Raw genomic sequence first — 19,743 nt, 5'->3', positions numbered from 1 at the left:
ATGATTTTTAAATTAGAATTTGAGTTAGGACCACTAAAGATGAAAACAAGAACCTTGCACTTAATGCCTATGTGGAACGTAGACATTATTCTAAGGATGGAGTAAATTGAGTATATGATGTCAATTGATGATTTTGATATGAGTTAGTTTAATAAAATTAGGGATATGTGTATCTATGCTCTAATTTGTAAATTGATGGGTTATATGTGAGATTAATTGGCTAAGATTGATAGATCTATGAATGGATTAAAGTATCATGTGTGTTTATTAAATTTCAAAGAGTTTACTTTAATAAAAATCAGGACTTTTTGCCTATGTGTTATTTAAGTGATTTTGGCTTAAGATATATGTATTTGAGCATGATATTAGTGTATAATTATGTTTGAGTAAGTCTTTTGTTGGCTAAGAAATTTTTGACTTAGTTTAGTTTGTATGAGTTTTTGAGTTTTCATATTTTGAGAAGTCGATGATTGATAAAATGAGGTCTAATTGCTTTATGACCATTATGTGAAAGTTTGTCATGTTTTATTAAGAGTTTTATGATGATATATGAAGTTTCATTAGAGTTTAGTTTACATGATAAAAGGGAATCTATATGTGTATAATGATTTATATGATGAATGAGATCATGTTTGAGTATTTGAGTAATTTTGAGCACGAAAATGAGAAGAGAATTTTAATGATGCGTTCGTTGAAATGTTTTACTTGAGATTTGAGGTTATGATGTAAGAAGAGAGTCAAGATTGAGTATGATGAGTATTATAATGTGCTTGAATGTTTTCAAGTGCTATATGTGTTTAAAATGAACTTTGATTGGTTTTCCTTGAAGGGATGTTGAGTTGAGCATTTAGGAGTTTGAGATGAGATTTTGGTGAATTTCGTAGGCCTACGGACCTACTGTTATCGACGGTTTTTAGATGTCTAATAGCTTTGAAAATTTTATAGCAAATCCCTACATGAGTCTTAAGCACACCGGTAAAATTTCAAGTCATTTGGACTTCGTTTACTATTTTTATAAAATACAAAACCTAAACTGCACATTACTACCGAGAATTTCAGAGAACAGAAGAAAGAGTCATTCATTTCAGTAGCTTCCTGTGTGATCTAGATTTCAAAATTTTTATGGTATTAACCTTATAGTGTTAGCTAGATATCCACCAAAGTTGAGCCCAGTTTGACAACGTTTACTATTTTTTCAAAAATCCAAGTTTTCGATTGCTCAAAACTACCGAATATGGTAGACTGTAGTAAAACAGTCATATCTCCTACAATACTTGGAGTTTTTGACTCTACTTTTTTTTTATATGAAACTAGACTCGAAGATCTTTCTTTTGGTATGAGTCTCGAGTCCAGGAGGTGTCGGAGTCAGAACAGGTTAGATTTTGAAGTTGAGTCAATGTAAAAACAAAGCATGTTTTGATAATGTTTGATTGTGTTTTTCTTATGGGCCTTAGGTGATTGTGTTGTCTATGTGTTTGAATGAGATTAGACGAGCCTTATATGAGAGACAAATCGAGACTTGGAACCATGATTTTCTTGAAACCTATCCTTGAACTTAAGGATTTGAGATGAGTGGAGAGTTTATATAGAGTTGAGTAAGGAGATAGAATATGAGATAGAGCATAAGTTTCCTTTCATGTCTCTGATAATCATAAGTTTTGATGTCGAGTCTAGAATAGTATCTCTAGACTTCTAAGAATGTCAGTAACCCTCAGCTCGCCGTCACACTGCCGCAACAAAGGTACGATAATAGTTTCAAAAATATACATATATGTATTTCAGATGTTATGAAAGTTTTTCAAGAAAATGTGCGCCTTATGTTTACGATGCTATGTGAATGCTTTTTGTCGTGTTTGGGACTACCCGAACCCATAACGACTCAATGAATGTATTTCGTGTTTGGGACAACCCGAGCCCTTAACGAATCAATGTATGTATGTATGTATGGTCGAGTTAGATTCCTTGAATCTTTCCGGCATAAGCAAAGTTTTCATGAAAGGGACATTAAATGTCCATATATGTTAAGGTTTCAAAAGAAACAGGAGTATGTATGTATGAAAGAATGAGAAAGCTTTATGTTGTCGTTTTAGGCTAGCTGCCTATACGATTAGAATGATGGGTCCTCTTACAAACCGTTTGAGTACCACCCAAGAATGCTTTGAGAATGTTAATCGTGATAGCACCACTTGATCGATTTAAGTAAAGACTGGTAAGATAGAAATGTTTAACATAAAGATGTTACAACATAGAGGCAATGCCTTAAGACTAAGGATTCATTTGAACTATTTCAATAGCGGTGAGATTAATTTTTTTTTTACATAAGAACTTATGTTGCTTGTGATTATGATGTTAGTCGTGATAGCTTGGCTAGAACAACATAGAATGGACTTTCATGGTATCAATAACTTATGATGAAATACTTATTAGTAAATGCTTTAAGTTAGAAGTTGACTTAAAGCTTTATAAGAGATAAGAAGTTGACATGATTGGGGGCGAAGCTCCCATTTGACTGAGTGATTCATTGTGCTGGGTCTGGTCAGCCCATATAACTAAGATCTCGGTGATTGTCAATTAGGATTTTGACCTTGAGTAGGGCGTCATCCCAATGTATAGACTCACACTATGTAGTTGTCACAATAAGATCTTATTTACCACGATAAGCACAGTAATGACTAGAATGACTTAGTTTGCTGTCAGTTCTCGAAGTACTAGAAGGTGATATTCTCACAGTTAGAAAGATACACTAAGCATCAACCTATCTTTTGACCGATAGTCGGTAGAAACAAAGCAACTTCTGGAATCCCAAGTGGAGAACCAGGGCAGATAACTAGTATGATAGAGTTTTCAACAAAATGTCAGGACGTGCTCCAAATGTGGTGAAGGAAAGAAAATGGAATGAAGAAAACAACAGAAAATTCGAGAATAGAAAAAAGAACTTTAGAATAAGACTTAAGATCCAACCCAACCTCAAAGCCAACAACCTCACACTAGAAGGGTGATTGTTTCGGCTAAAGTGTCAAAAGCTCCATCAATAGGAATGTTCAAAGGAAGCAAGTATTTGTTTTAAACTTCAGAGAACTTGAGCACTATGTCTCATTAGCCCCAAAGTTGAATTACTCGACTTATGACTTAGAACTCGTTGTGGTTGTGCACGTGTTGGAAATTTGGAGATACTATCTGTACGAAGTTAAGTGTGAGGTCCTTATAGCTGACAAGAATTTGAAGTGCTTTTTCGAGCAAAGAGATTTCAATGTAAGACAACAGAGACGATTCGAATTAGTGAAGAATTATGATGGTACCATCAATTGGAAATTAAGATAAGATGTTTCACCACTAAATATGAAGTACTGATTGGTGATTGCCTTATTCGGTTTAGTAATTGTTCACCATCCGGAGACAATATCAAGCTGTGTAGTTGCATCAAGAGTTAAGTGTGAATTGCAAGAAAGGATTATGAAAGCACGAAATGAAAATGGATATTGGTGAGAAAATGTGTCTCGCCTCAAGAATAAGAAAAACGAAAGGATTCACGAAAGTCAGGAATAGTGCACTAATGGTTAGTGGAGGAGTGTGGATGTATACACTGAATATTAAGTCCCGCAGTTAAGAAAGTATGTGATTAAGAAAGATGAGATAGTCCAATTAAGCTCAAGGCTTAAGTTATGAAGAGAAATCAGTTTAGTGACTAGATTGTAAGGTTCAAGTGTTACGAGGCAATAATATTGTTCTCGTCATGTAGTGGAACCATCACAGGATGGAAAAGGCTACAAAAGAGATGAATGAAACGAATGACTAGTATCACAAGCTAGAATACCAGGTATGCAAATTTCGGGACGAAATTTATTTTAAGGGGGGTAGTATGTAATGCCCCGCTCTTTTAAATATATATTAGATTAAACATGTGCATTAGTTATAAAATTCTTTTAATTATTTATTGTGACTATTTTATTCAGATAATATTATTTCAGCAAAAGTCTGTATAAGAGATACAGAGCTGCGATTTAATATTCAATCATGAATCAAACCAATAATTAAATTATTGGTTTAGCTACACGTTTGAGACCTTGCATTACCAGTTGATTGATTTAATCAATAGTATTAGAAATTTTAGATTTATAACCGATTTCATAAATCGTGTTATTTAAATCGAATTGTTAGAATTATAACTTGAGCTTATGTGAATAATAATTTTATTATTTCACGCTATATGTGTTTAGTATTAAGTCGCGAATTAATTTCGACTTTCACGTATTAAATCTCAAGATTGAGAATTTAATTTATATAAATACGACGAGTATTTATTAAACGAGAATTGGAGAATTATTACAGAAACAAGTACGAACTATGAGAAATTAGATCACGATAAATAGTCGAATCACTACACTATTACACCAACCCCTCCAACATATATCATTATCACAACTATTCATCTTCAAAAACTGCATTTTTCCGCAGTTAATCCCATCCAAATAGTCAAGATTTCAGCAAGAGAAAATCATGCAAATATCCACAATTTTCACAGCTGCAATATCTTCCATGCAATCCATCACACCCAAAAAGCCCCAATTTCAGGAGAAGATGATCACGCCGAGAGCAAAGTTTTCAAAGATGGCAGGAGAAGATGATCACGCCGAGACCAAAGTGTTCAAAAATGGCAGCAATATTTCTTCAACATTTGCTGCCACCAACCACCTCAACCTCTCTATAAATTGAGGTGAGTTCTGCAGAAGGAAGAAGTGCAGAAGTGCGAGAGGTGTGAGGTAAAACAAGAGAAAATTTTAAATTTCTTACTTGCAAGAGCTCAAGTGAGCTCCCTTCGCCGGGCCGTTTATTCGCCGACAGGCCACTAGGCTCTGAACCGAGAACGTGTACTCGTTCCTCCATCTTCAGGCTACCAAACCCAACAATCGAAAGGCCAAAGCCTTCTCTATATTTTCCTGACCAAAGGCCGCAATATCCTTCGGAGGCCAACGTCGAATTCCCGACTTAGCCACCGGCCAACTTACGGCTTTCGTTTCTCACTATCCTTACGACGAAAAAGGATTGAGAAAACACCGTTGTGTAGCCTGATCTACCTCGCACGAGGAAGACTAAGTCGTAGACCTTCGCGGCTAAACACCATCGCGGAACGACGACCAGAAAACCCCCGACGAACAACTTCCATTAGTGCTCACTTGGACAAGGGTAAGTTGACGCCCTTATTTCGATACATTCCCGTTTCTATTATATTATGGGAAATTTATGGGGTATATATGGGAGTGTGGTAAATATTTGTACAAAGTTTCATGTTATTTGAACTTCGTTTACCACCCTTTTAAAATTTGAGAAGTCTACTGCCCGTATCTGTTGAAACTGTCGTGAGGCAGATGATTAGGTTAATTATTTCAGTAACCATATGTTGATATTTAGCTCTCAAATTTTTATTGTATGAAGATATATGTGTTAGCTATCTTCATATAAAATTTGAGGTTATTCCGGTAACGTTTGCTATTTTTTCAAAAATCTGGACTTTCAGTTGGCAGAAACTGCCGAATCTGGTAGGCGATGGGAAAATCGCTATATCTCTTAAACTACTTGGAGTTTTTCAACATACTTTTTTTTTCAATTAAACTAGACTCAAAGAGGTTTCTATTGATATAAAATTCGACTCCATACGAGTTCGGAGTAAAAGCAGTTTATTAGTTGAAGTTGAATCTATACAGTTTTGTTGAGATGGAAATGATTCAAAATAATTCCTATTAAGGATTTTAAAGTTTTATTGTTGATAAAATATCACTTTTAGATTATAAATGAGCTATTGATGTGTATATATATATATTGGTGATTGGCATTATTAAATGGGGAAAAGGAAAACGTTTTATGTTTATAGAATTATTCTTTATTTATAATAGATAAATAAATGAATAATATAAAATGGAATTTCTTACATCCTCAAAGGTACATGAAATATTTTGATAAAGGAAGAGCGATTGTATATGAGTTAGATATAGTCGTTTAAGGAAATATGGGTAGTTAGAGAAATGAGTGAATAATGATTCACTGCATTTGTTGTTATCTTTTCTATTATTCACTCGAACACATGTTTTCGTGTTATCAAAGGTTCAAATAAACAAAAGCGTCTGAGTAACCTATCGCGCTAAGGAAAGAGAATCATTGTCTTAAGTAGCAAAACACTGCAATCAGGTGGGCATTACTTTCATATATATCAAATGAGTTTAAATGTTACGTTCAAGCAAGTTATTTCATGATAAAATCTTTGAGTTAAAGTTATTTCAAGTATTGTCTTGCCATAAAATGTTTAAATTTTAGTATGATATCTATCTGCTTTGGCTTTGCCAATGATGCAATCGAATTCGGGTCCTGAGCAGTTGATAGCTATCCTGCCAGGGCTAGTGTACACCAGTGACCGTGAGTCATCTAGCGGGTTGGCCGGTCAAGTGACCGTGAGAGGTGGCCACCTCTCCGGCACACAGTTCCAGATATGATAGATTACAAGAGAACTTAGTCTGCAGACGAACTTTAAGAATCACAAATGAACTTAGTAAGCTTGGGCCTTTTTAGCGAAAAACTCCCTTGCTGTACTGTTTATGATGGCATGACAATTTACAGTTTTGAAGCATGTATTTTTATACCTAGGCATACGTGCCCACTGAGTGCTTTTGTACTCAGCCCTGCATATGTTTTCTAAATGTGCAGGTTGAGCTGATGTGATGATGGTGCTGCAATGAGCGGAGTCTCCAGGGTTGTTAATAAATAGTTAACCTGTCTAGAATATGTCTTCATACATATGTCTAGCTACTTTCCGCTGCAAGATGTTGTTGATGTTATAGTATGTTATGTCATACTTTGAGTCTTAAGAGAATGGTTTCATATGATGTATAACTTGATTAATGATATTAATTAAGTTTTATGCTGTCTTTCATAGACTATTTTCAATTGAGTATTCATGAATAAAAATGACGAGTTTTATTAAGATGAGTAAGTTTTACGGCTATAAATGACGCCCCTTTTCTTCCCCTTCTTCTTTAACCCCATCCCTAGTCGTAGATCACTCGGCTTAACTATCCTTAGTTAGGGCGGGCTGTGACAATTTCATTTCTACTGATAATCCAGAAATTGGTTGATAATGTCATTCAGTTTAAATGTAGATTTTTGTGAAAATGGCAAAACTTCGGCTCTTGCCTCTAATGATATTTTACGGTTCCTCAGTAACGTGATGTATATATAGCTAAGAAATTAAATTATTCTTTTCTCATTTAACTTTCAACTTTATTAATACTGATTCTTTATTCAAATGCTCAATCTAACAACAAAACTGGGCATACACCTAAATCTAGATTTGATGTATTATAGTCTCCAAATATAAAAAGCTAGTGAGTATTTCGACTTGGAATTATTTTAAATGGTAATTTAAATTAAGTTATAGTATTATTTTTCGTATAATGCTATTATCTAAGCTGATTTGTGAGATTATATGGTCTGGAGTTTGTAAAATTTGGTCACAATACACTTAACAAAATTCTTAAAATCTGTGCCGAAGCTATTTAGGTATATATTTTTGCATACAGAGGGTGTATTTTATACTATAATACTTTATCAGGCCGCCTACCAAAAGACATTTGCTCGCATAACAACCTTCAAAGACTCAAACTACTTAGCCTGTGGTCGAACAAATTGGAGGGAGATATACCGTAGAGTTTGGGTCAATGTACACAACTTGAGAGTATTTACTTGACAGACAACAACTTTGGTGGAAATCAACTTGTACATTAATCTTTTAGCAATAAATTGCATGCTTTGATAAAAAAAATGACTTTTTAATTTTATTTTAACAACTGAAAACCAATTTATAAATATAAGAGGGCCCATTTAATCGATTCATTGCCAAGACTAAATTGAACCGAGTAAAAATTAAGTGGATTCGACAATTACCATTTAATATTCACTTAATAATGTATTCAAACTAACAAAAACGAACCATTAAATATAGTGTTCTAATACTTATTATTTTTGTGGTCGTGTTATAATAATCAAATCAATTTATTTTACGACTTGGCAATTGTGGAGGTGATATTCCAAAAGAGATTGATTATGTATATCTTGGGAATAAGAAATTCCACAATGCTATGAAAAGTTTAGCAAATCTTTGGCCATCTTTCGTTCAATTATAAATCAGTTTAGTGGTAAAAAAATTGGACGGAACATTACATAAATTATATGTCGTCCATTTCCTAATTTGTTGGTTTTAGATACATTTGTTGAAAAGATATTTCAAATTATCTGCCAAAGTAAGATATGCGATTTGTCTAATTCCTTTGCCAATGCATGCACAATATGAAATAGAACACGAATGATATTTAAAAAAAAACAAGAAAAAAAATAGAAAACACTTTTTTTCGAATTGTATGACTTAGCTAATTTGTGTCAAAAGATATGAGTGCTTTACATCTCTATCTTTAAAGTGATTTATATGAAGGGTTATCCAATTTTCAGGTCCAATACCATCCACCATTGGGAATCTATCAAATTTGTGGGTACTAGACCTCTCTTCCAACAAATTAAATGGTGAGCTTCCATTCTCCATGTGCAACATGACATCCCTTCAAATTCTTATTTTCTCAAATAACAGTTTGGAAATCTTTGGACATATTTCATCTAAATGCAAATCACTTTAGTGGCCCCATTCCATCAATATTTATGAGAGGGTGTATTTTTTAGTCTAACAATTTGAGTGTAAATAAATTGCAAGGAAATTTGTCTATACGTGTGTTCATATAAGATATGCGATTTGTCTAATTCCTTTGTCACTCCATGTGCAATATGAAATAGATTTATATAAAAAAAAGTTGAGTAATATATTTTCTCGATAAAAGAAAAAGGAAAACATACTCTAATATTCACTAGAAATTGGAAATATGAGTGGAAACTCTTTTCATGGTACTATTTCCTCTATCTATTTTTTAATTTGTTGTTAATAGAATATATTTATTTATATGGTAATCCTATCAGCTCGTGAGATATCCCGACTTTTCTATAAGAAATATAGAAGATCTTTACTTAGTTTATTATTGATACACGTCCATTTTCAATAAATTATATTATTCCAAAGAAATTTTACACCTTTGACGTTCATGATTTTTTTTTTTTTTTTAGAAATTAGTTGATAATATCATTCAATTTCATGCTTTCACTACCTTGTTATGCCATTTTTTTTAATTATGCTTTATTGACTTGATTGGAATAATAATTTAGTTTTTGAAATAATTCAAAAATATGGAAAAGAATTTTGGGTTGTCTAAATTTTTTATAAAAACTATTTTTGATTGAATGATATTTTTATCTAAGAATCAATAGAATACATGTTTTTACTAAAGAAGACCCTTTCATAAAAAACTTAAGAAAGTGGGCATTTTTATCTATTAACACTTACTTTTATCCATCTAAACTAATCCTCAAAAATAAGTTTTTATAATATTTTTGATGAATTAATAGTTACTCCCTCCGTTCCATGAAGCATGACACAGTTCTTTTCGGCATGAGAATTAAGAAATTGGTATTTTGTGTGTTACGTGTGGTGGGTGAAAAAGTGAAAATGTGAATAAAAGGGTAAATTTGTTTGCCATTTTTAGAAACGTGTCATGTTTCGTGGGATAGACCAAAAAAGAAACTGTGTCATGCTTCGTGGGATGGATGGAGTATTTGAGTAGAAGTCAAATTTTGTGGCTCAATGATTTGACTTCCGCGCGGTATTGTCACATAAGTCAATTAATGACTTGCAAATTGAGTTGTAGTAAATAAAAGTGTGCATCATTTTTTGTAGCACGAGTTTTAATAAAATGTTAAATAAGAGTATTGGGAGTTGAAAAAGTGATTGACTTTATTAAAAAATAAGAGTAAGAAATAAAAAATTAATGGTGTAGTAGTGTCCAAAAATGACAATGCACACTCTTATGGGCCGGAGTAAGTAGTCTCCAAAATTCTAGGCATATTTTAAATCAACTATTACTCTCTTTTTTATTAAAAAAAAGATTAACGATTTTTCATTTTTGCCAATAGTGATTCAAATCTCTAATCTATTAATTGGAAGTGGAGAACTTTACCAATTGAATCACGCTTCGTTATGAAATTAACTATATATAACTTTGCATGACTATATATGACTTTGAATTGATTAGATATAAATTCTTGCACATTAATCTTTTTGCAATAAACCGTATGCTTTGATTAAAAAAAATGACATTTTAATTTTATTTTAACAATTTAATACCAATTTGCAAATATCAGGGAGCCCACAAAACTGAATTGATATTGCTCAATTCATAACTATATGTAACTTTGCATGACTATATATGACTTTGAATTGAATAGATATAAATTCTTGCACATTAATCTTTTTGCAATAAACCGTATGCATGCTTTGATTAAAAAAAAATGACATTTTAATTTTATTTTAACAACTTAATACCAATTTGTAAATATCAGAGGGCCCACAAAACTTAATTGATATTGCTCATGATTACCGACTCTAAACCGAATTATTGACCACTACTTAGCCCACATCACAAGATATATTGCTCATGATTACTACGGTGGGCTCTTATTATTATTATTATTATTATTATTATTATTATTATTATTATTATTATTATTTCTCTCTCTTTTTCTATACTTGACTCGGTTTACATCGATCTAATTAAATGGAATTGTTTACAAATTAGCCCATATGACAATATATATTCACTTTCATATAATTAGAAAAAGCACGCCACTAACTAATTTTCTAATAGTAATTATGATTTTAGATTGGTAGATTAACTATATATGACTCTGCATTGAATAGGTTAGATATAAATTCTTGTACATTAATCTTTTAGCAATAAACCGTATGATTTGATAAAAAAAATGACTTTTTAATTTTATTTTAACAACTGAAAACCAACTTGTAAATATCAAAGGCCCCACTTAATTGAACCATTGCCAAGACTAAATTGAACAGAGTCAAAATTATTTGGATTGAACAATTACCATTTAATATTCACCTAATAATGTATTCAAACTGACAAAAACGAACCATTAAATATAGTGTTCTAATTATACTTATTATTTTTGTGGTCATGTTATAATAATCAAATCAATTCTTTTACGACTTGGCAATCAAAGAGATTGATTATGTATATCTTGGGAATAAGAAATTCCACAATGCTATGAAAACTTTAGGCCATCTTATAAATCAGTTTAGTGGTAAAAAAATGATATATATGGAACATTACATAAATTATCTGTCGTCCATTTCCTAAAAATGTTAACAAACGCTATATTAAATTAACTCGTGATTAATTAACTAAATACTTTAACAATAGTTGGATTTGTTGTTTCCAGCCATATTGTAACTCCAAAAGTTATTGTCCTAATTTCCAAATCAATCTAAGTTACTGTCATAAAAAACCCTCGAACTCTATTGTAACTCCATTAATTTTAAGGATCAATGTTAGCGAATGCTATATTAAATTAAGATGCCATTGAATATATGAGACATGCATGGGTGATATAAGAATAGAAGAGCTAATTTAATTTCTATCAAAATACTTCACGTGCATAAAATGTATTTCTTCATTGCCATGTTTCTTTAAGTATCCAGATTGTCTCTAAAGCAATATATATCTACATTGACTTCTCAAACTTCCAGGTCCAATACCATCCACCATTGGGAATCTAAGAAATTTGGGTAATTTATTGCTCTCTTCCAACAAATTAAATGGTGAGCTTCCATTCTCCTTCTGCAACTTGACATCCCTTGGGGTTCTTCTGCTCTCAAATAACAGTTTGGAAGGGACAGTTCCACAATGCTTTCGAAACTTGAGCAAATCATTGTCCATATTTCATTTAAATGCAAATAACTTTAGTGGCCCCATTCCATCAATATTTATCAAAGGGTGTAGACTTCAGTCCATCAATTTGAGTGGTAATAAATTGCAAGGAAGAATACCTAAATCCTTAATCAATTGCAAAAGTCTGAAGAGCCTCGATGTTGGAAATAATAGAATACGAGATGAATTTCCGTTTTGGATGGAAGGTCTTCCTAAGCTTCGAGTGCTCGTCTTGAAGTCTAACAAGTTTGATGGTAACATGTCGTTGGCTTCACGAATCAATAGAATACATGTTTTTATTAAAGAAGACCCTTTCATAAAAAATTTAAGAAAGTGGACATTTTTATCTATTAACACTTACTTTTATCCATCTAAACTAATCCTCAAAAATAAGTTTTTATAATATTTTTGATGAATTAATAGTTATTTGAGTAGAAGTCAAAATTTGTGGCTTAATGATTTGACTTCCACGCGGCATTGTCACATAAGTCAAATAATGACTTGCAAATTGAGTTGTCTTGTAAATTAATACTTTATCCGTTCCATAAAAGTGTGCATCATTTTTGTAGCACGAGTTTTAATAAAATGTCAAATAAGTGCATTGGGAGTTGAAAAAGTGATTGACTTTATTAAAAAATAAGAGTAAGAAATAAAAAATAATAAAGTTTCAGCGTATGTTTTCAAGTACGAAACAAAATGTCTTTCTTACTATGCTCCATCTTTAAAGCGATTGAAACGAAGGGTTCTTCAATTTTTAGGTCCAATACCATCCACCATTAGGAATCTATCCAATTTGCGGTTGCTACAACTCTCTTCCAACAAATTAAATGGTGAGCTTCCATTCTCCATGTGCAACATGACATCCCTTCAAATTCTTATTTTCTCAAATAACAGTTTGGAAATCTTTGGACATATTTCATCTAAATGCAAATCACTTTAGTGGCCCCATTACATCAATATTTATGAGAGGGTGTATTTTTGAGTCTAACAATTTGAGTGTTAATAAATTGCAAGGAAATTTGCCTGTACGTGTGTGTTCATATAAGATATGCGATTTGTCTAATTCCTTTGTCACTCCATCTGCAATATGAAATAGATTTATATAAAAAAAAAAGTTGCGAAAAAGGAAAACATACTCTAATATTTTGAAAAATAATTGGAGAAGTGTAATCTCTTTTTCACATGGATAATAGAGTGACTTAATTAGAACTCTAGATGGGGTATGACTTGTGAGACTCACAAATTGGAAATAATGAGTGGAAACTCTTTTCATGGTACTATTTCCTCTATCTATTTTTAATTTGTTGTTAATAGAATATATTTATTTATATGGTAATCCTATCAGCTCGTGTGATATCCCGACTTTTCTATAAGAAATATAGAAGATCTTTACTTAGTTTATTATTGATACACGTCCATTTTTAATAAATTATATTATTCCAAAGAAATTTTACAACTTTGACGTTCATGATTTTTTTTTAGAAATTAGTTGATAATGTCATTCAATTTCATTTCTCAAAGCAATATTTATGTTGACTTCTCAAACATCCAGGTCCAATACCATACACCATTGGGAATCTATCAAATTTGAAGTATTTATTGCTCTCTTCCAACAAATTAAATGGTGAGCTTCCATTCTCCATCTGCAACTTGACTTCCCTTCAGTTTCTTCTACTCTCAAATAACAGTTTGGAAGGGACAGTTCGACAATGCTTTCGAAACATGAGCAAATCGTTGTCCATATTTCATTTAAATGCAAATAACTTTAGTGGCCCCATTCCATCAATATTTATCAAAGGGTGTAGTCTTGAGTCCATCAATTTGAGTGGTAATAAATTGCAAGGAAGATTACCTAAATCCTTAATCAATTGCAAAAGTCTGAGGGGCCTCGATGTTGGAAATAATAGAATACGAGACAAATTTCCGTTTTGGATGGAAGGTCTTCCTGAGCTTCGAGTGCTCGTCTTGAAGTCTAACAAGTTTGATGGTAACATGTCGCTACCTTCACGAAGCAACCTTCCATTTCCCAAGTTGCAAGTATTAGATATATCAGAGAACGAATTTGTGGGCTCTCTACCTCAAAGATATTTCAAGAGTTTTAGAGCAATGATGGATGTAAAGGAAAATCAAACAGATGGATATTATGATGAATTTCAAGGATTTTTGGAGATGAGAATCACTTTGAAAGGTCTCGATCAGTTACTGACGAGATTGTTGGAAGCCTTTACAACCATTGACTTATCCTCCAACAATTTCTCTGGTAGTATTCCAGATTCCATAGGTAATCTTAATTCTTTGAGATACTTGAATTTGTCCCACAATAATCTCATGGGACACATACCTGCATCTCTTGGAAATATAAGTGTGCTTGAATCATTGGACTTGTCATCGAACAAATTGGATGGAAGAATTCCAAGTGAATTGACGAGGTTGACATTTCTTGCCAAATTAAACCTTTCAATGAATGATCTCGTGGGACAAATACCACGATCTAATCAGTTTTCCACATTTGAGAATGATTCATACGTGGGAAACTTGAGATTGTGTGGAGTTCCGTTGACGAGAAAATGCAACGAGGAGAATGAGCAGCAGATGCAGCCAGAAGAAGAAGAAGATGAGTATGGATTTATAGATGGATTTGGATGGAGAAGTGTGGTGATGGGATATGGAAGTGGAATCATAGTTGGAATTGGAATTGGTTGTTGGATTATTCGATTTGGAAGGCCAAGATGGTTGGTGGAATTCTTTTTTGGTGTTGGATATACATACAACAAGAACAAGAAGAAGAAGAAGACAAGGAAGAGAGCTACTCCAACACAGAGGAGAAGTTGATTCAAGACAAATATATATTATGAGCTTTTCTTTCTTGCTTTTTTGTTCTTTTCCAGACATCAGATTGTTGTTTTATGATTGCTACTTGTGAGTTTGTGCTTTTGAGTTTATACAATGTTGTTTATGTTCAAAGTTTGCTAAGTTTTAATTTTATCTCATTTAAAATAGTTTTGTGATGGAGTCCCATTATTAGATAAGCAGTTATTTTCATCTGGGCTTTTTGTCGAACACTTGGCGAACTGATTTTCGCTATTCTTCTCCACCGTCTTTACTTCACTGGAAAATGGAGCTTTTACTTCGTCTACGGTGTCGTTTTTCTCGAAATCCGGAGTGTGTGAAATCCTAGACTGATCTCCGACAATGGTTTACATGATTATTAATTTTGATTGGTTGAGGTTGGTTATAGTGATAACTTGGATGCATTTTAGATCTTGGCATTCAAATAATTGAGATTGGATATATCATATAATCCACCAAACTTTGGATTGATAAACGATTGTAAGCCGATTTATCAATCACGTGTCCAATCATGCAAACCAAATATTTGATTAAAGTGAATTATTTTATCAATCATGTGTTACCACTCAAACCAAACGCCTCCTTAGATTCTTGAATTTGACTAACAATACTTGAATTCCCTTCGTCTCTTGGAAATATGAGCATTCTTGAGTCACTTGACTCGTCATCAAATAGATTGGATGGGGAATGAGTTGATCAGGTTGACATTTTTTTACGAAATTAGATCTTTTGATGTTTGAATTTGACCTATATCTCATTTTATCATCGCAAATTATTGCATGCGGTTAACCGCATAGTTAACCCATGTATTCACGTATATGTTGAAGTTTTTGAAAGAAGATAGACAAAATGATGAACTTGTGCAGCGGGAATGCCTTATTTATCTCCAAGGTCATGTCTTCGAACCTCCTTGCCCCACTTTTGCGGTTTTTAGCGATTTTTTTTTTCCTTTTATCACTTTTGCGGTTTTTAGCGATTTTTTTTCCTTTTATTTATTTTTTTACGTTTTTTTCTAGTTTTGTTTCCATTTTTTTATGTTTTTTTTTTCCTTTTCCTGTTTTCTTCATTTTTTTTTATTTTTTGCATTTATATATATATATATATATATATCTATATATATATATATATATATATATTCTTTTCAGTATTTTTTGTTCTTTTTACGGTTTTTCTTTTGTATTTTTAAAAATTTTACTATTTTTCTTTTGCATTTTTTTTATATTTTGCCTTTTTTTTTATCCTTCATGGTATTTTTTTTTGTTTTTCGATTGTTTTTCTTTTACATTTTTTTTATATCTTTTTTGTGAAAAATATAATACTTTTGAAATATTACATTCTTCGTAACAATAATTACTCCCTCCGTCCCAAACGAAATGTCCTCCTTCTTTTGGGCACGCTTATTAAGGATGCATTATCTACCTAATCTAGTAGAATATTAAGGAAATTTCAATTTCTACTAGATTAGGTAGCATATAAGATTCAATGACATTTCATGGCATTATTTCAATTTCTACTAGATTAGGTAGATAATGCATCCTTAATAACCGTGCCCAAAAGAAGGAGGACATTTCGTTTGGGACGGAGGGAGTACTTTTTTTTATGACAATAATACTTGAGCAAATAACTAAAAGTATAAGTTCTTGTGAGTAAAATAACAATTATTGTGAACAAATGTTTCAAAATTATTACATTTATTTATGATAATAGTTACTTTTATTTATTAGAACTTGTACTTTCAATTATTTGGTTAAGTAATTATTATAGTCGAAAAAGTAATTATTGATATGAATAAAAGTAGTGCTTATTTTTATTCATTAGAACTTATATTTTTAGTTATTTAGTCAAGTAAAAATTGTCCTAAGAAAAAGTAACCATTGATATGATAAAAGGTAATGTTTTAACAATATTACATTTCTTCACAATAATGTTTATTTTTGTTCATAAGAACTTTTACTTTTAGTTATTTTCTCAAGTAATTATTGATGTGAAGAAAATTAATGGTATTTTCACTCGCTATAACTTTTATTCTTAGCTATTTGGTCAAGTAATTACTATCGTAATAAAAAGTAATTTTTTTAAATCAAATAAAAAGTTATTATTGTTACAATGAAATGTAATGTTTCTAAATTATTACATTTGTTCACAATAATTGTTATTTGACCAAATAGTTAAAAATAAAAGTATTAACGAATGAAAATAACATTACTTTTCTTCACATCAATAACTACTTTCACTTACAAAAACATTTACTTGCTAACATTACATTACATCATGTCAATAGTTACTTTTCATTACGACAAAATATTGAATGATATGAAATACTTATATTGACATAAGTATATATTTGTTCTAACAAATGTATAGGTTAGGCTTTATAAATGTAAATATTACTATTAAGGTTTAGTATTCAAGGTTTATGGTTTAGTATTCAAGGTTTAAGGTTTAGTATTCAGTGTTTAGGGTTCAGTCTTCAGGATTTAGGTTGTAGAAAAATATTGAATGATAAGAAATACTTATATTGACATAAGTATACATTTGTACATACAAATGTATATGTTAGGCTTTATAAAAGTAAACATTACCATTAGGGTTTAGTATTCAAGATTTAGGGTTTAGTATTCATTATTTAGGGGTTTAGTCTTCATTATTTAGGATTTAATTATTATTCAGTGTTTAGGGTTTAGTATTCATTATTTAGGTTTAGTATTCAGTGTTTAGGGCTTAGTATTCATTATTTAGGGTTTAGTATTCGATGTTTCGAGTTTGCATCTTTTATTTTAAATTTATTTTTTAATAAAAATAAAAAAGTTACAATTATTAAAAAATAACTAAAATGTAGATAATACAATAAAATAACTAAATCCTATTTTTATTTTTAAAAATAAATTAAATGATATATAATTATATATGTTTTAATTATTAAATTTGAAGTTAATTAATATGTTCAATAATATCCTAAATTGTAACACTTTTTTCAAGTTGATGGTAAATTATGTATCGACTTTGACTAATTACTCTATCCAAACCAAACCACAAGAAACAATTTTAATACTTCATAAATTAAGACGATGTCGTTTTGATCCAAGATAAGTTGGAAGAGGTTTACAGTTGATATTTAATTGTTTCTCCCAATTCTCTCCTTGGCCGCGTTTCTCCGCCGCCGTCTGGAGCATCGGTAAGCAAGCCGCCGCCGCCGCCGCCGCCGCCGCAGTGCGCATCATCCGTTCCGGCTAAATTGTTCCGCCATCACTTCTGCTCTTCCATTCGACGTACTTCTCCTTCTTCATCTAAATTAGGTCGATTTATATGCGACCATTTTCTGAAACAAATTATGTTGTTAATTTGCTGTAATTCATGGATGTAATTTGTCCCGTAAGACTTCTTCGGAAGAATTCGGTAGAATTTTCTGTAGTGAAGGCTGAATTTTTACTGAATTGATTTGGTTGTATGTGTTTATTGAATGTTCTGAAGGTTGGGTAAAATTATAATGTTAAATTTGATTTAAACTGATCAAGGAAGTAGAAAGGAGGGATTTTGGAAAGGTGAATTAGGAGAGTGAGCTGTGAAGATGGAAAACAGAGGTGATCCTGAGCAGCAGAAACAGAATAATGCATCATTTGTTGTGAAAATACCTTCATATGAAGAGGTGGTTGAGAGCTCCCAACCTAAGTCGCAATCTTTATTCAAGCCTTCCTCCTCCTTTTCGCAAGCTTTCAATTTTATCAAAAACACTGAATTTTACACCACCCCGCCGTCTGCACCAGTGGCTCAGTCCTCCAAAGATGCCCCTTCATCCTCTCAAGGATCTTATCCAAGGTCTCTATCTCCCTCTCTCTATATATAATTATGAGAATGCTTTTTTGGTTTAGAGTGGTTAATGTAGGATGTTGGTTGTGTTGAAGGCAAACCATTCAATCTGAAGCTCCTTCCACTTCAGTTTCACCAGCTGGTGCAAATCGGAATGCCATCATCGTTAGCCATAGACAGGTGAGTTTTTTTGTGCACTATAACCAATATGTTCAATCAATAATAATGCTTTGATACATAGGTGAAATAGCATGTGAAACTCATCGTTAATGTTTAATTTGTTATATGTTATGTGGGCTCAACATGACTAAACGTAACCTGGGGAGCCAGTTAAAAAGTGTAGATTAGCCACCAAAATTTTGATAAATGGCATTTTCATGCTCCATTGGGAATAGATAACTATGTTTTCCAGGTCCTGTAGGTTGATACTTGATAATATGATTTCTAAATTTTCCCATGTTTGTCTTGTAATGCAGAAGGGCAACCCTTTGCTAAAGCATATAAGGAATGTTCGATGGGTTTTCGCTGATGTTGTTTGCGACTACTTGTTGGGCCAAAATACTTGTGCGCTTTATTTGAGGTTTGAAGTCAAGTACAGTTTCATCGATGTTTATATGTTGGGAATCAAGTACATTTCCTATGGCATGTTTTGACAGCACTCTTATTCCGATGTAGCCACTATTATGATCATAGAAACATGTGTTTTGGCACAGGCTCTTGAGATAACAATATCTTGACACCATCATATTGAAATACACCTATTTGATCTAACTGAAATCTTGAGAAAGGACCTTTAACAACGCCTCTGTGCAACAATGAGGACCGTAAACCTAACTTGGCCACTTCCTTTTGCCTTGGGTTTATTTTTTATTTGCAAAATCTTGGTTAACTAGTACTTTTTGGCTTCCAAAGACCAGAATTTGAACGAAAGTAAATTTATAATTTGATACCCAGAAAGCAAGATATAATATCATTAACAAACTGAGAAAAAAAACGGCATTTTGTTATACTATGGTTATATATATGAAGGGTTTGATGTGGATGCTAAAAGCATACTTGATTATGTCCCTTTCTCTAACTGTTCTGATATTTAAGCACTTTCTACTTCACATCCCTTCAATTTCTTATTCTCTCAAGTAACAGTTTGAGTGTTAATAAATTGCAAGGAAATTTGTCTATACGTGTGTTCATATAAGATATGCGATTTGTCTAATTCCTT

The 19,743-nt window shown here is 32.1% G+C and overlaps 2 protein-coding genes and 1 long non-coding RNA gene across 4 annotated transcripts; all 3 read left to right on the top strand.

Annotated features, from left to right (window-relative positions):
* The first annotated feature begins 4,523 nt into the window (after positions 1-4,523).
* On the top strand, positions 4,524-6,936 carry LOC131002506 (uncharacterized). Its single transcript, XR_009094325.1, has 3 exons — positions 4,524-5,184; positions 6,100-6,183; positions 6,697-6,936. It is a non-coding gene; the product is annotated as an uncharacterized LOC131002506 (long non-coding RNA).
* Positions 6,937-13,462: 6,526 nt separating this feature from the next.
* LOC131002505 (receptor like protein 22-like) lies at positions 13,463-14,879 on the top strand. The gene has a single exon (XM_057928983.1). It carries the CDS (start codon positions 13,590-13,592, stop codon positions 14,697-14,699), a length of 1,110 nt encoding a protein of 369 aa, XP_057784966.1. The 5' UTR covers positions 13,463-13,589; the 3' UTR covers positions 14,700-14,879.
* A 2,956-nt stretch (positions 14,880-17,835) lies between these two features.
* Positions 17,836-19,290, top strand: LOC131002504 (DNA excision repair protein ERCC-1-like). Of its 2 annotated transcripts, XM_057928981.1 has the most exons (4): positions 17,836-17,986; positions 18,233-18,533; positions 18,620-18,704; positions 19,001-19,290. In XM_057928981.1, the coding sequence occupies exons 2-4, from the start codon at positions 18,286-18,288 to the stop codon at positions 19,175-19,177; spliced, it is 510 nt and encodes a 169-aa protein (XP_057784964.1). In that variant the 5' UTR covers positions 17,836-17,986; positions 18,233-18,285; the 3' UTR covers positions 19,178-19,290. The 2 variants fall into 2 exon arrangements, with proteins under 2 accessions (XP_057784964.1, XP_057784965.1); XM_057928982.1 differs by lacking the exon at positions 17,836-17,986 and having other exon boundaries at positions 18,011-18,533.
* Positions 19,291-19,743: the final 453 nt, after the last annotated feature.

This window comes from Salvia miltiorrhiza, unplaced genomic scaffold (genome assembly GCF_028751815.1).
Source record: "Salvia miltiorrhiza cultivar Shanhuang (shh) unplaced genomic scaffold, IMPLAD_Smil_shh fragScaff_scaffold_143_1, whole genome shotgun sequence".
Taxonomy (NCBI): domain Eukaryota; kingdom Viridiplantae; phylum Streptophyta; class Magnoliopsida; order Lamiales; family Lamiaceae; genus Salvia; species Salvia miltiorrhiza.
The sequence above is the reverse complement of the archived record's forward strand: the minus strand, read 5'-3'. Positions and strand labels throughout refer to the sequence as shown.

Coding starts and splice junctions, on each gene's coding strand:
- LOC131002505 (XM_057928983.1), top strand. CDS start 13,590: ATGAGCAAATCGTTGTCCATATTTCATTTAAATGCAAATAACTTTAGT.
- LOC131002504 (XM_057928981.1), top strand. CDS start 18,286: ATGGAAAACAGAGGTGATCCTGAGCAGCAGAAACAGAATAATGCATCA. Junction 18,534..18,619: donor TCTCAAGGATCTTATCCAAG/GTCTCTATCTCC, acceptor GTTGTGTTGAAG/GCAAACCATTCAATCTGAAG. Junction 18,705..19,000: donor TCATCGTTAGCCATAGACAG/GTGAGTTTTTTT, acceptor CTTGTAATGCAG/AAGGGCAACCCTTTGCTAAA.